The 15,569-nt window shown below is 34.9% G+C and overlaps 1 protein-coding gene across 2 annotated transcripts in view; it reads right to left on the bottom strand.

Annotated features, from left to right (window-relative positions):
- SWT1 (SWT1 RNA endoribonuclease homolog) overlaps positions 1-15,569 on the bottom strand; it is a 93,631-nt gene that overhangs the window by 6,642 nt on the left and 71,420 nt on the right. The window contains exon 17 of one of the 2 annotated variants that reach the window (XM_020901919.2): positions 4,415-4,481. The exons of the other annotated variant lie outside the window; for it this stretch is intronic. Coding sequence (XP_020757578.2) covers positions 4,415-4,481 — 67 coding nt within the window. The remainder of the gene's footprint in view (positions 1-4,414; positions 4,482-15,569) is intronic. 2 annotated transcript variants of the gene reach the window in all.

Here is a 15,569-nt window from a genome sequence, read left to right on the forward strand (position 1 = left end):
TGCGGGACTCCCAACAAAGCAGATGATCACTTTAGAGATCAGACAGACAGGAAAAAAAATGTGTATAATACATGCAACATCAAATTCTACTATTACTGGCTCTTATCAGCAGATTTCATGCATCAATTAGCCTAGTCCTAATATTCAATATTTATTTTCTGGGAAAAGTAAATAAATTGTTAACATTTAATACCTATACCTAAAGGACTAAAGTAGATTTGGGTCATACAGGTAGACTGTTGTAAGCAGAATCAGCCACATCTTGTTTATTTCATGAACATTAGAAATAATTCAAGCTGAAAGAAAAAGTTAAGTAGTCAACTCTAACAACATTTGAATACTACTGTTGACCCTTCTGAAAGTTATTACTGAATAACTTTAAACACTAAGGTAATAAACTGTGTGGAAAACTCTGTCTGTTTTGGGAAATGGATGATTTATAGACACTTTCTAAAGAAATGTGTTTTTCCGACTATCAATGTCTACATATTTAAACAAATGTTTAAGTTTATAAATATCTATTATAATTCACAATTTATAATACTATAAAAATAAAAGTCCTTCATCATACAAAAACTTCTGTGGCACATGTGGAGAACACAGTGAAGGTATCCTGTACTTCTTGAGACTTACCACTGATTTAGGCAATATTTTACTTATGCTACAAGGAAGAATCTGGAAATTTGTAGAAGGAATTTCTTTTAATCAGATTACTCAAGGGGGGCTTCCCAGGTGGCACTAGTGGTAAAGAACCTGCCTGCCAATGCAGGAGACGTAAGAGACAGGTGTTCAATCCCTGGGTCAGGAAGATCCGCTGGAGAAGAAAATGGCTACACACTCCAGTGTTCTTGCCTGGAAAATCCCATGGACAGAGAAGCCTGGTGGGGGGATACAGTTCATAGGGTCGCAGAGTCAGACACGACTGAAGCGACTTAGCCCTTAGCCCCGCATTACTCAAGAAATAACATACTGTCTAACTTTTTTGAAATTCTGAATTAGTGAAGGGAAACTAAATGAAACTATCATCTATTCACTTTACTTTTAAAAATACTTATGCTATTATTAGCATATACATTTTTGATGAGGAAAAATGTTCCTACATTGACTTAATTAACACTACTTTAAAGATTTATATCATGAAAGTCTCCTGGAGAGTTTAGGGCATTGCTTATTCCCAAGTTCCATGAGCTTCTTTCAGTATTTTCATAACAAATTCAACATATCTGTATAGAAAATGTTCCATTTACTAAACATACAGTTGTTGTTTTTTAAACATACAGTTTTTAAATATAAATTTGAAATATATATAATCCTCAATTTTTGCTGAAAATTAGGATTATATTTATATATAGTTCAATGTTATTTAATTATACATAATACTATTATATTTAATGATTTAAGAAAGTGGTATATGATTTATCATGATTAACTTTTAGGTACTTTATAATTTCTACTAAAATAATCTTCTAAAAATGTTTTAAGATATACACTTAGAGTTAACCTATCAACCAGTCTGATTCCTATTTTTCTACATATTCTGCCCTGATGATCTCCAGGGCCTTTGATATTTTCACTATTGCCCCAACATGCTGGGACCTACAAATGTATCCAGACTTAGGCCAGCAAATGTCAACAGCCAACACTGCAGATCTTTCATCATAAGATAAAAGGAATACTCTATTCTCTATCAACTGTTGAGAAAAACCAGCTGAAGAACTGATTTTGAACTTGACATAATATAAATACAAAGAAGTTCTTGAAGCCATTAGCAGATTTTAGGGAAAAAAACCTGATTTATCTGTAGCTTTGAAAACAATCACCCACATCTATTCAAACCCTTATCCCAGAACATGGCTGGGGTGATGTGACTCCAGGTTATAGTAGATGACTTCTAAAGTATAGTAGATGACTACTTCTATAGTAGATGAACCTACTAATAAAGGAAAACTAAAACACAGATTCATGACATACATCACAGGCTCTAGGCTGAAATATATCATTTCACTAGCTTCATTAGTTTTGATACAAGATATTTTAAATTAGTTATATTAGGATGTTTCAAATTACACTATTAAGTATCATCTCTGTGCTTAAGTGCACAATTTTAATTCCCAGAAAACAAATAACTAAAAGATACCCCTTGTCAGTAAACATCAAGAATTATGATTGTAAAATGGAATTGGTATCATTAATTCTTAGTTGTAACTTATTAACAGTGAGTGCCAAATATGAGAAATGGTCATATTATTCTTAATTCTTAAAAAACCAAGATCAGGAAGCAAAGGTTAAGTATAGTAACAGCCAAACATCTTAAAAAATTTAGATTATCCCTATCACTGTTTATGAGAAAAATACATCCAATGTAATAATTGGTATTGGGGATGAAGTTCTGCTAATAGAAATAACTTTAAAAATCTGGGACTCAGATCCACATATTCTTATAAATAACAAATTGGGTATTTTCTCCCAATGCTCTCAGCAATATAAAGTGCTAAACCCCAAAAAGACCTATATATCAGATTTTTCCAGGTTATAGGATTTTTAAATTGTCCCATTGTTTCTCCAAATAAATTTCTATTGGATTGAAATTCAGAAAGTATGATGAAATAATTATTTCACCAAATCATCTCAAAAGAGGAAATCATCTTAATAATCACATAAACGTGGTTATACAGCATTAAGAACTTTGATGTGGGAGAAGACTCTTGAGAGTCCCTTGGACTACAAGAAGATCCAACCAGTCCATCCTAAAGGAAACGAGTCCTGAATATTCATTGAAAGAACTGATGCTGGGAACTCAAACTCCAACACTTTGGCCACCTGATGTGAAGAACTGACTCCTTGGAAAAGACCCTGATGCTAGAAAAGGTTGAAGGCAGGAGGAGAAGGGGACGACAGAAGATGGGATGGTTGGATGGCATCACTGACTTGATGGACATGAGTTTGAGTAAGCTCCGGGAGCTGATGATGGATAGCAAAGCCTAGCCTGCTGTAGTCCATGGGGCCGCTGAGATGGATACAACTGAGCGACTGAACTGAACTGAACATATTAAGGGTAACTTTTAAAAGGTACATATAAACACCATTCGTTCCTTAAATAAGAAAAGTAACACTTACTGAACACTTACTTTGTGCCTGGTACTGTTTGGAGCACTTTACACATATTAAGTTATTTAGTCTTATTTAAAGAATAGCTGTAATTTGCCTACTTATGTTACTCCCATTTTACAGATGAGGCAACTGAGACAAGGAGAATAAGATAACTCTTCTAAGATTACACACTTAACTGGAGGCAGAACCAACATTTGAACATGACTAGTTTGATTTCAGAGTCTGTGTTCTTCAACACTAGGTTCTTAATATAAGATGTGGCATAAGAAAGTTAAAGAGGACTTCCCTGGTGGTCAGTGGTGAAGAATCCAGCTGCCAACACAGGGTACACAGGTTTGGTCCCTGCTCCAGGAAGATTCCACACGCCTCGGAGCAACTAAGCCCAGGAGCCTCCACCACTGAGCCTGTGCTCTACAACCCACACTCTGTAACCAGCGAAGCCACCACGATGAGAAGCCTGTGCACCACAACTAGAGGAAGCCCCTGCACATCAACAAAGACCCAGCAGAGCCAGACCAAAATGTTCTTTTAAATTTAAAAAAAAAAAGTTGAAGAGCTAATCAGGAATGAAAGCAAAGAAATACATATAAAGATGTTCAACTTCACAAGAAAAGGGACACCTGAATATATGTTATATTCCTATATTTAGAGCATTTTAAACTTAAACACACACACCCTCAAAAAGAAAGAATATATGGGCACATGGGCAAAGAACTTTAGGCAAACAAAAAATCAACAGAATACCTGCCTTGATCAACAAGGATAAGAAAAGCATGCAGATTAATTTACAAACTACACTGGAGCCTCATCAGAGCTTTAATTCCAGGGTCTATGCTGCTGCTGTGGAGAAAACTAAATTATAGCTTTCCTTCTCAGGAATCAGTGGTGCTCAAGCGGACGTGGTTCCGCCTCCCTAGGGGCCCTCTGGGTGTATGAGTCGGGTGCGGTGGGAGGGTATTTCTGGTTGTCACAATGACTGAGAGAGTACTGGCATTAGTATCCGAGGGTCAGAGATGTTGAAGCATCCTGCAACGTTCCACACAATGAAGAAATGACCTATCCAGCATACCAACAGCATCCCTGATGGGAAACAATTCCATGTTGTATTAGTATAGGTCTCTACTACATGTGCTTACTTAAGAGAATGAAAGACAATGAATGTCGCTGGCAAATTTTGGTGGCATTTAAGAACTTAAAGTAAACAGCAATTAAATAGCATTCCAGTTTAGAACACCTCTATTTGTTTATATTAAAACTTGACTGTAATGGGAATATGATAAACATTTAAAAATATTTCTCCTACCTCATACTTGATTAGGAAGTTATAGAGGGTCTCAATATCCTGATAATTACTGTTGGGGGCCAAAATCCTAAAAAATAAAATAAAAACAAAGAGGGGGAATGAATAGATTTAAGAAAAAAACAAAACAATACCTTGAACTTTTCTCCCAAAACATATTCATACTGAGAGATACTTTATTCTCAGTATGTATAATAAGCTTATTACAATGTTTACAGCCTTCTGTGTGTTTCATTTATCAACTGAAGTTATAAAACCATGTGCTTACTTCAACAAATATCGATTTATTAAAATATTTTTATTTACTTATATTAATATGTCATTAATTAATCAACTATTAGCATTCTTATGTGAAATTTGAGTCACAATGATACAGATTTTTCAAAAGTTAGATGGAAATGCGAAGTATATTTACACTCCGTATCTTTTAAGCAGCAGATAAAGAATTCCCACAAAAATGTGTAACCAATGCAAATGGACAAGTGATATAAACTATCATACACATTAAAAAGTACTAATAAAGATTATGTGACTAAATTCAAATAACACTGTTTGAACTAACTGCCTAGAAGTCTATGAAAAAGCATCAGTAATCAGATTCTGTCAGTCACTGGAAATAACACTTACTCATAAAAATAACATAAAAACATAACAAAATGGAAACAAGGAAGAAATACAGAAGGAAATGGAAGAACATGTTTATCCTTCTAGCAGTAAGTATTCTCATTTTTTTATACTAAGTACTTTTTAATTCTTTCAAGATGAATCTTTTCTTTTAAAAAAGAAAAGGGGAAAAAAAAGAAAAAAGAAAAGGAAAGCAGTCCTCATATTATGATAAAGTGGTTAAGAACAATGTCTACTTGGGGATCTGTGTTTTTGAGTGAGCTCTGTGTGACTTATTTTCCTTATCTGTTAAACAAGGTAAGTAGTAGTCTTTACTTCATAGGATCATAGAATTAAACAAGTTGCTATAAGTAAAGTCTTGATGACAGTGTCTGATAAAACAGCAAGCACTATATATTGGTATATATAAAACAGTAACAATGACAACTATTATCATCATCTAATGTCTAATAGTTTCAAGTCACAGAATAAGTGCATGATGATTTAACTAATGAGAAATCAAGCCACCCCAATTAATTCTTAAATTTCAAGTGCCTTTTAATTACAACAATGTCTCTAGGTCCTCACATCCTTGCCAACGCTTGATGTTGTCAAATATTAGTTAACTGATCTCTATAACATCTTAATTAGATCTTTAAAAAAGTTGGCCCTTATTAGACTTGCAAGATAGCTTTCATAAAATAATTTTTCAGGACATAGTCAAATTTTTAAATGGATCATTCTCCTTTGGAGAAGACACATACCAAATATCTTTAAGAACACACAAAAGTCTTCCTAAAAATAAGTTTCATGGAAAAAGTTACTGTCCCAACAAGTAATTTTAAAATATAAATAATATCAAAACCCAAAAGAAAGAAAAAACAGACAATAAATAAATTGGAAAGGGTCCATAAGTACTTTGTTTTTTAAAATGAGAACAAAGCTATATAGATAAGTTAAACCAACGTTTTAAAAAGCAATGGAAAAAATAATGCATTCCAATTTTGTAACCTAGTGTAAACAAACAATCAGCAATGTGGAATAATTTACACCCATTCTTTTTTATAACTTTGGAAATAATCCAAACTGTCCATAAAAGAGGGTTAAAAAAATAAATGAAACAAGATGTTTTATAAGAGTCTTATAAATTTCAAGCTTATATTACAAAAGAAAGTATGCTCTTTGCCAGAAAATAAAGTAAACATTTTTCCATCCTGAAATACTTCAGAAAAAAATTAGTTTTGGTAAATCAGTTATTTATCTATAGCAACAAAGCATAGCCACAGCATGAAATAAAGAAAATTAATTACATCATCTGAGTTTTCCAATTAGCAAAAAATTGAAAAAACTGTCAACTCCTAGCATGGTTTTATTTTTTAACAGTTTTACTGAGGTACAGTTTACATACCATAAAAATTCACTCACTTTAACAATTCAATGATTTTATAAATAAATTTACTGAAATGTACAATGATCTACATTGTACACAAACTTAAATACTCTACTATTTGACAAAATATTACAGAATTACCTTCTAACGAGTAAAGGGTTAACTAGGATGTCAGCATCATTCACAGATATATTATTGATATAATCAGAATAAAATCATACACGCTATTTTTAAAAACAAGGATATATGTTGTAGGATTTGTTATGAAACCTACTACTCTTAAATGCTACTCTTAAAAAATATTCTAAGGTAAACTGAGCCCCAAATTGAGTAGATAATTTTTACTAAAATATACTCAATTAGGGCTTTTAGACTTTAATAAGGCCAATGAACTCTGAGTTTATGAGAATGGAATTTGGCCTGGTATAAACATAAATTGCCAACTTTTACTAACTGGAAGTACAGTTTGTTGAAAATACACAAAAAATGAAATAGAGAAAAATGGTTTATGGACTTTCATGCCTTAAGTAATTCCCCACACAAAAATTCTTGAGAGGTCAGCCTTCTCTATAGCTTTCTTATTTGTTTTTAAAAAATACCAGCATGAAGACAAAAGAGTCTTAGAATGAAAGTCCTAAAATTACCCTTCAATGGCAACTTTTAAAAAGAATAGAAAGAACGAGCCCCTAGAGAAAGTGGCCATTATTTTTTTATAAATATATCTACATGTTTTTTAAGAGAAATTCCAAACAATCAATAAATACATATCAAATGTATACTATACTCTCAAATGTATATGATACTAAGAGCTATGGGATATAAAAAAATTAGAAGACATGGCTGCCTATCCTCAAGTTGTTATAATCACAAAATTTTACTTTAGAATTTTGGAATCAGAACTGGGGAACAGATTGATGCAGGATTTAATCTGCAGCTCGAAGATTATTTACAAACCAAGTTAATCACGTTACCTACTTTTCTGTACCCCAGCTCCTCATCTGTGAAATGAGGATAATGCAGCATTTACTGAATAAGGTGATTATATGAAGAAAATAAAATAATGTGCCTAAAATTAAAAAGTTTAGCAGAAATCCTGGCACATGTAAATAAATATTACCTGCTATGAAAACCAGTTTTCAGGTGTAGAAACCAAGGTTTAGGGTTGTAAAACACTTGCCCAAGATTACAGAGTGGTGGTAGGTACCTAAATCTCTGTTAGTTTGACTCTGGACCCCATGTTTTTATTCACTAATAAAAAAAGATAACTTACAACTTCTTGCATTAAGTGATTTTATGAAATCAAATGAATAGTCTTTTAAAATCGCCACATGGTTAATTTGCCTTTTATCAAATGCTTCTGGCAAACTATTTTGTGTACATTCCAACACTAAATCTTGAGAGTTGTTAGATCTTTCTCAAAGCCACAAAGGAAGTCAGCAGCAGAACCAACATTCACTAGAAGTTCTAACTCTTAACCACATAAGCACTTTGAGTTCTCTATCGATGAACAATTAACATTAAGCAGCATGTTAATCTGAATTAAACAAACCTCATTTCCATCTCATCCAATATTAGATAAATATCCATCTTGTTAAAGAAAAAAAGAGTATGCCACTCAAAAATTTTAAAAGGTTAATAAAATAATCTGACTAAAATTAAAAATCAAATAATGTATTAAAATGAACTAATTTTTAAATAAGGATTTAAAAAATTCAAATAAAACTTTCCTCCTAGATAGAAAAAGTAAACCATCAGACTCAGGAGTGGGGAAATAAGTCTAGAATATTCAAGTTTAATATCTAACTCTAAAAATTCAAAAGAAAACACAGCATATTCATGGATATTTATAAATCATAATTTACATCCCACAGAACTGAATAAATTATGTTCCCTGCTGGCAAGGCAGTTTAACAGTAATATAATATTTTAAATAGTTTTTCATGTTTGAAGAACATTAAAAATAAGCTTAAATTATATGACTTATTTTACTCAGCTCACTGTTCATCCATGCTACTCAGGGTTCATCCACATTGTAGCATCTGTCAGAATTTCCTTCCTTTTTAAGGCTAAATAATATTCCATTGTATGTACATACCTCATTTTGCTTATTTATCTGTTGACGGACAAGAATTACTTTCACTTTTTACTTACTGTGGCTCATGCTGCTATGAACATAGGTATGTAAGTATCTCTTTGAGACTATAATTGCAGAACCAGCCCAAACTGGCCCTATCCTGTTTCTAACAAGATGATACTGAGTTGTTTTTCAGAGACAAACAGAACAAAACCACAAGTCATGCAGCCAAAGCATGCTCAGAAGAGAAAAATTTGACCTCAAGTAACACCCAGAACCAAAGCTTCCCCCCTCCCCAGAACGAAAGGGCCAGATGTGACCAGAACCCTGTCAGAAGTGCAGGGTCCATGGGGCAGGAAGATCTGGTTCTAAAGCCACTGAACCTAACCTCACCACAAATGGACAGGCTCCAAAGCCCTGCCCTGGATACCTGCCCCTCCAGGGCTTTTGCAAACCACCCTTTTCTTCTAACTCATGAACATTTCATCAAAGCCCAGAATGAAGAGACAGAATTGAGAGCCACGCCTCCTCATTTCCTTGCCAGTTAAACCTCACAATAAAGCCCTTTCTCTTCTCAAAAGCTGGTGCCACAGTATTGGCTTATATGCAAATTTGGGCAGCAAGCCCTCTGCTTGATAACAAGACATTATTTTCAATTCTTCTGTGTATATACCTAGAGCAATCAAAATTACAGACAGGCATCAGGTGCTGCCAAGGGCTGGGAGAAAGAAGAAATGAGAAGTTATTATATTTAATGGAAACAGAGTTTCAGTTATACAAGATGAAAAGAGTTATGGTTATGGATGTGGTGATGATTACACAACAATATGAATATATTTAATACTCCATTAACACATTTTTATGCACATGTGCACTCAGTTGTATCTAACTCTTTGCGACCTCATGGGCTGTAGCCCACCAGGCTTCTCTGTCCATGGGATTTCCCAAGAAAGAATACTGGAGTGGGTTGCCATTTCCATTTCCAGGGGATCTTCCCCACCCAGGTATCGAAACTTCATTTCCGGCACTGCAGGCAGACTGCTTACCGCTGAGCCACCAAGGAAGCCCTAATACATTTTTAAGAACACTTAAAAATGGTAATGCTATGTGTATTTTACCACAATAAAAAAGTTAATTAAAACAAAGTAAAAATGTTTATTTACAGCATTATTTAGAAACTCATTGTATTATTCTCCAAAGCTAAGAACTACTTAAGGCTTATTTTTTACTGTGAATCAACATTATTATTGAGGACACTACTGAGCATCTAACCAGTGCCAGAAAGGAAACAAATGCTATCGCCTTTAATTTCTGCAATTTAACAAAGAACTATTATAAACTCCATTTTCTAGATTAGGAAACAAATAGAAAAAGGTTAATTAACCTGTCTAAGTGACAGAGTTAGTAAATGGATCGAGAATTCAACTTCAGATCATTCTGACCCTTGAGCTCTGTTCTTTTTCTTCAAAATAGTTGTCTTTATCTGTCTGATTTATTTCACTTAGTGTGATCATCTCTAGCTCCAGCCATATTCCTCTTCTTTTGATACAGAAACATGCAAACTGAATTTTGCTGCTGATGAATTTAAGCAGTATCACTGATAAACTGAGTGAAAATTTATCGAATCAACAATGAGGACATACTCACCAGAGGAAAAAAGCCTTGGATCTTAAAGAGTATGTTTTTTGGAGTCCTTTAACTACAAGCAAAATTAAAATCATGTTTTCCATAGTTAATTTGGTGGAATCAGCTATGTAAGTGGGAGATACACATCAGTTTCAGATTTTAAAAGAACATCATATATAGTTAAAAATGGTACAAAATAAATAAATAAATAAAGTTAAACAACTTAAACAAATGTAAACAAAATAAATTATGTTCTGTTTTTCCTTTAGAGTCATTTGCAAGACAAGGAAAGAGGCCTCTGAGGACACTAACCCAGCCAGCACTGCTTGTTCTTGGACTTCAGCCTCCAAAACTATAAGGAAGCAAATTTCAGTTGTTTATGCTACCCAAGTCTGTACTATTTCCTTATGGCAGCCCTAGCAAATGAACACAGTTGACATCCTAAATACCGTTGGCTCAGCTTTGAGGAGCCACAGATCTCAAGATTAGAAGCAAGATGGACCACTTCCCAGAATGTGAGACTGATGTGGAATTCACTGAGTAGTTTATTGCAAAATAACTACTTTATTTGCTTTGCCTCATGGCATTGTATTTCCTGCTAAAAAGTAATCTTACTACTTGAGATGGTGCTGCTGGAGGCCAGTTCTAGGCTTGGTACTAACAACATACTACAAGGGGCCAGAAGTATGACAAACTAGCTCATTCCTCTACTTAGTGCTGAGACCCCTATCAGGCTTAACTAAGTCTTCATAACTCTTTGAAGAGTATGATGTCCACTGTAAGACCAGATACTGCAGCTAAATCTGTATAACAATCACAGTTACTCCTAATATCTTATGAATATTATTTCCTAGCTGATTAATTCCACCTCATTACCAGGTACTTACTATCTTTCCACTGTAACATGGCAAATAAGATCTCTCTAGATCAAAAGGAAGGAGTAGAGCCAAGATAAGAGCCAAGAGTGAGAGAAACGTAAGACTGAGGTTCCACCATTTACTGCTGGAAGATTTCAATATATGCAATCAGGGCTGTGACACAATTTTACTACTGCCTTATTATAAGCACACCTCCCTATAACAAAGAAATTGTTTATAACAGATAAAAATATGAGAGAAATGTTCTATTTAGAATAATTGAGGAAAATATTTGAAGAGTAAAAAAACTCTTGTAATACATACATTTAACTAATCAAGATTCAAAGAGCTTTTAAAATGCATTAGACTTTTTATGAAAAGAAGGCAAACCAAATCACAAGATAACACCTCATACCCATTAAGACGACTATTTAAAAAAAACAACAGAAAATAACAGGAATTGATGGGATGTAGAGAAAATGGAACCCTAGTGCACCACTGGTGAGAATGTAAAATGGTGTAACTGCTATGGAAAACAGTATGTGGTTCCTCAACAAAATTAAAAATAGAATCACCACATAATCCAGCAATTCAATTTCTGGGTATACCTCCAAAAGAATTAAAAGCAGGGACTCACAGAGATATCTCTATGTCCATGTTCATAGCAGTAATACTCATAAGCGCCAAAGAGCAGAAGCAACCTAAGTGTTCATCAAGCGCGTGCATTGCCATATGTAAAACTGATGACCAGTGTCAAGTCTGACGCAAGCAGCAGGGCACCCGAAGTCAGTGCTCTGGGACAACCCAGAGGGGTGGGAGGGGGTTCAGGATGGAGGAACACATGTATACCTGTGGCTGATTCATGCTGATGCATGGCAAAACCATCACAAGGCTGTACAATAATTAACCTCCAATTAAAATGAATAAATTTTTAAAAAAATCAATGGATAAACAAAATATGGTATATATACTTCCCTGGTGCTCAGAGAGTAAAGAATCTGCCTGCAACGCAGGAGACCCGGGTTCTATCCCTGGGTGTTGGGAGGATCCCCTGGAGGAGGGAATGGCTATCTACTCCAGTATTCTTGCCTGGAGAATTCCATGACAGAGGAGCTTGGCGGGCTACAGTCCATGGGGTTGCAGCATCAGACATGACTGAGTGACTAACACTTACTGAGCTTTAAAAGGAAACTCTGACACAGGCGACCAACATGGATGAACTTTGAAAACATTGTATTAAGTGAAACAAGCCTGTCACAAAAGGACAAACACTGTATGATTTCACTTTTAAGAAGGGAAACCTTAGCAAAAAGGCCTTTCTGGGAAACTGGAAGATTTAAGATTTTACTGTAGTGAAAGAGTTAAGAATAACTTCATGTATTATTATTACAAAATTACTTTTTTTGCTGTAACTGAGTTTATTTATTATGAATGGCTTCATCTTTTCACATATTATCTAAGAAATATTTATACTGACATTATCTAACATTTATACTCACTTGACCCATTGTTTTCTCAAGGCAATTTCAAACACAATCTCTTCCCTTGGCCTTGTGATCTCCTATAGTTACATGATGTCCTTCTGCTGTTTCTAGTCTTCATCTCAAAGCTGCCTTGGTCAACTGATATTTAACATCTTTTATGAAATTAACACCAATAAATTCACCAATGACTTCTACGTTGCTCAATCTAATGGACAGGTTTTTTTTTTGGGGCTCTTGGTAATAACACGACACAATTAAAGATTCCTTCTCTTTTGAAACTCCTTTCTTCTTTGATTTTTCTTTTTTCTTTTAATTTGGCTGCACCAAATGGCTCCAGGAATCTAAGTTCCCCCACCAGGGATCAAAACTGGGTTGTGGCAGTGCAAGTGCTGAGTCCTAACCGCTGAACCACCAGGGAATTCCCAGATATCTGTGCTGCCAAGTCTCTTGAACTTTTCAGTCTTTCTGGTAATTCACCTTCAGTCTGCTTTTACAGACCTGAATATTAACCTGGGTTAACCATGTGTACTCATCCTCTAAAATAAACAGTCATTGTTTTCCTTTCTCCTCTCAATCTCAGAAATACTGTTTCCAATCCAACTATGCTTTGTAAATTCTAAGGCATTTCTAAGATATACAATCAATTCATTACAAAGTAAAAAATTTAAGCAAATCATTTATTTTTAAATGCATCAAAACAACCAGTTTACCTATTTTTTCCCCTATGAATGACCTCATGTGTTGGGGTGTGTGTGAGTCGCTCAGTCACGTCCAACTCTTTGGGACCCCACAGATCAAACCCAGGTTTCCTTGATGTCCTGCATGGGCAGGCAGATTCTTCACCATCTGAGCATCAGGGAAGCCCCATGTGTTAGTACATGGATGCTAAGTTCATCTTGACCTAGTCTGGTCCGTAAGACGGAAATTTTTATTCAAGCTTTAAGACAGGTCTTCACTCTTCCAAATTATGTGATGTTGACTGTCAGCAGTATCACCTCAGACACAGTTTTCTTTCCTGCTTTATCACCCCAGTTCTTTCATTTGTTAAGAACTGTCTCTTGGGACAAGACCATCTACCAATGGAAATCTTTTGGGGATACTCACTTCAACCAAGCAGACTCATTCTCCTCTCAGAAAAATAAAAAGATAGAAAAAGGTAAATTTAGAAAAGCAGAGGAAAAAAGTGAATTGACTTCTACGGCAAAGATATTTTGTACTTTTGTTGGTCATTTAATATTCTTTTTTAGGCCACCCTGTGAGGCATATATGATCTTGGTTCCCTCACCAGGGATCGAACTGGGGCCCCGTGCTTTGGGAGAACTGAGTCTTGACCACTGGACCATCAGGGAAGTCCCAACGTTCTTTTCAATTAAATTTAGAAGTTTTCTAAAGTTCTATGAAACCAACTAAAAAAATATCTCTTGAATATAACTAACTTTAAGTTTTTCAGTCAATGTTTAGGGTATTCAGAAGTGAGTTCTCTAGACCAAGACCAATTTCAACAGGTCATTCTGCTAAGTATAAACCATATGACCTTAGGCAATGACATTATCCCTGTAATCCTACTTTCCAATGTATAAAGTGGGTGTGATAGTGAAACCCTTCCTGAATACATAGGTTTTAACAGAAACTGTTTTAACAGACTAACAAGTTCTTGAGCTCATCTTACAGAAGAGTAGATAAGGCAACAGCTTCTTGAAAACCCTTCTGCTGACAGCTGACAAGCCATTTTCAAGAAGATATAAGATAATGAAATTATATCTTCAAAGTGCCTAGGGAAAATAACTGTCAACTTACAACCTACACACAATTAAATAGCAATCAATAATGAAAGCAAAACAACACTTTCAGTCAGAATGAGAGCATTTACCACTAACAGATCTTTGGTAAAAGAACTGCTGAAAATTTTGCTTCATCCCTTATGTTCTTCTTATAATATTAACATTGACATTTCTCTTCCTATCAATAGGTAGGGTCTATGGTGGCGCCCCCTCAATCTAGGCAGGTCTGTGACAACAAGGATGACATATAATTTGAGGCAATGTCATTAAAAGCAATATAGCGACCACCTGATATTTTGGGATGATCTTAGAAACCAACCTTCCATTTGGGAGGAAGCTGAGGCTACATGGAGATGCTACATGTTCGTGTTCTAGCTGACAGCCAGCATCAGACAGCCTTAGAAATGACTCCAAACACTATTTGACCACAACCACACAAGCAATCTCAAGTAAGAACTGCCCTCCTGTGTCTAGTGAAGCCCTAAAACCATGAGACAAAATAAGTAATTGACTGTTATTTTGTAAGCCAGTAAGTTTTGGGATTTAGAAACAATGGACCCAGAAATGAGGGCTGAGGTAAGGGAAATAACCATCAACTAGATAAACAGCAAAGTACGGAATTTCTTTTAAGCTAAACTTTTGATTGGTTTAAAACAAGGAAATCTTGAACTCCTTTTGCCACTTTTTTTTATTTAGTCATACGTTCATTAGCTTTAGAGTGAAGGTTCCTCCTATAAAGTCCAATGGTATCTCAGTTGAACCAAGAGAGAATATTTTCCACATCTCAGCATGAGAAGAGAGATTAGACAGATATGATCATCACAGCAGGAACTGACCACCCCAGAGACCAGGTAAGATGTAGACATGAGGTGGAATATAGAAATCCACAAGGGATAGGTGTATAAACAATGGGCCCTTCCTACATGAGTCATTCTGTCTAGGTACAGAAGGACCTAAGTTGAAGAACTGGCAATTAAATTTCTGAACATGGAATTCTATTTTAAGTGACTTTTCAGTAGAAAGTTGAAAATGCATGGGTATGAAAAATGGATTGGCCTAGGTTATAATAAAATAGTATGTCTGCAGCTTCTTTAAAAATTACATATTTATGAAAGAAATTTAATTCCTGATTAAAGGTTCTGAAAATAAGTTGGACTTTCTTTGCTTTAAGGACAGATGGTTACTTCCACATTAGGCCCTGAGCCTATATATGTAAAGCAAGCATAACAAATATACCTTAATTGAATGGAACACACTGAAGAATGTTTCTACTTCATACAAACTATTTTATAGGATCACATTCATTTCCTGTAATCTTTTACAATTATTTCCAAGCAATCTGG

This window comes from Odocoileus virginianus, chromosome 11 (genome assembly GCF_023699985.2).
Source record: "Odocoileus virginianus isolate 20LAN1187 ecotype Illinois chromosome 11, Ovbor_1.2, whole genome shotgun sequence".
NCBI classification, from domain to species: Eukaryota; Metazoa; Chordata; class Mammalia; order Artiodactyla; family Cervidae; genus Odocoileus; species Odocoileus virginianus.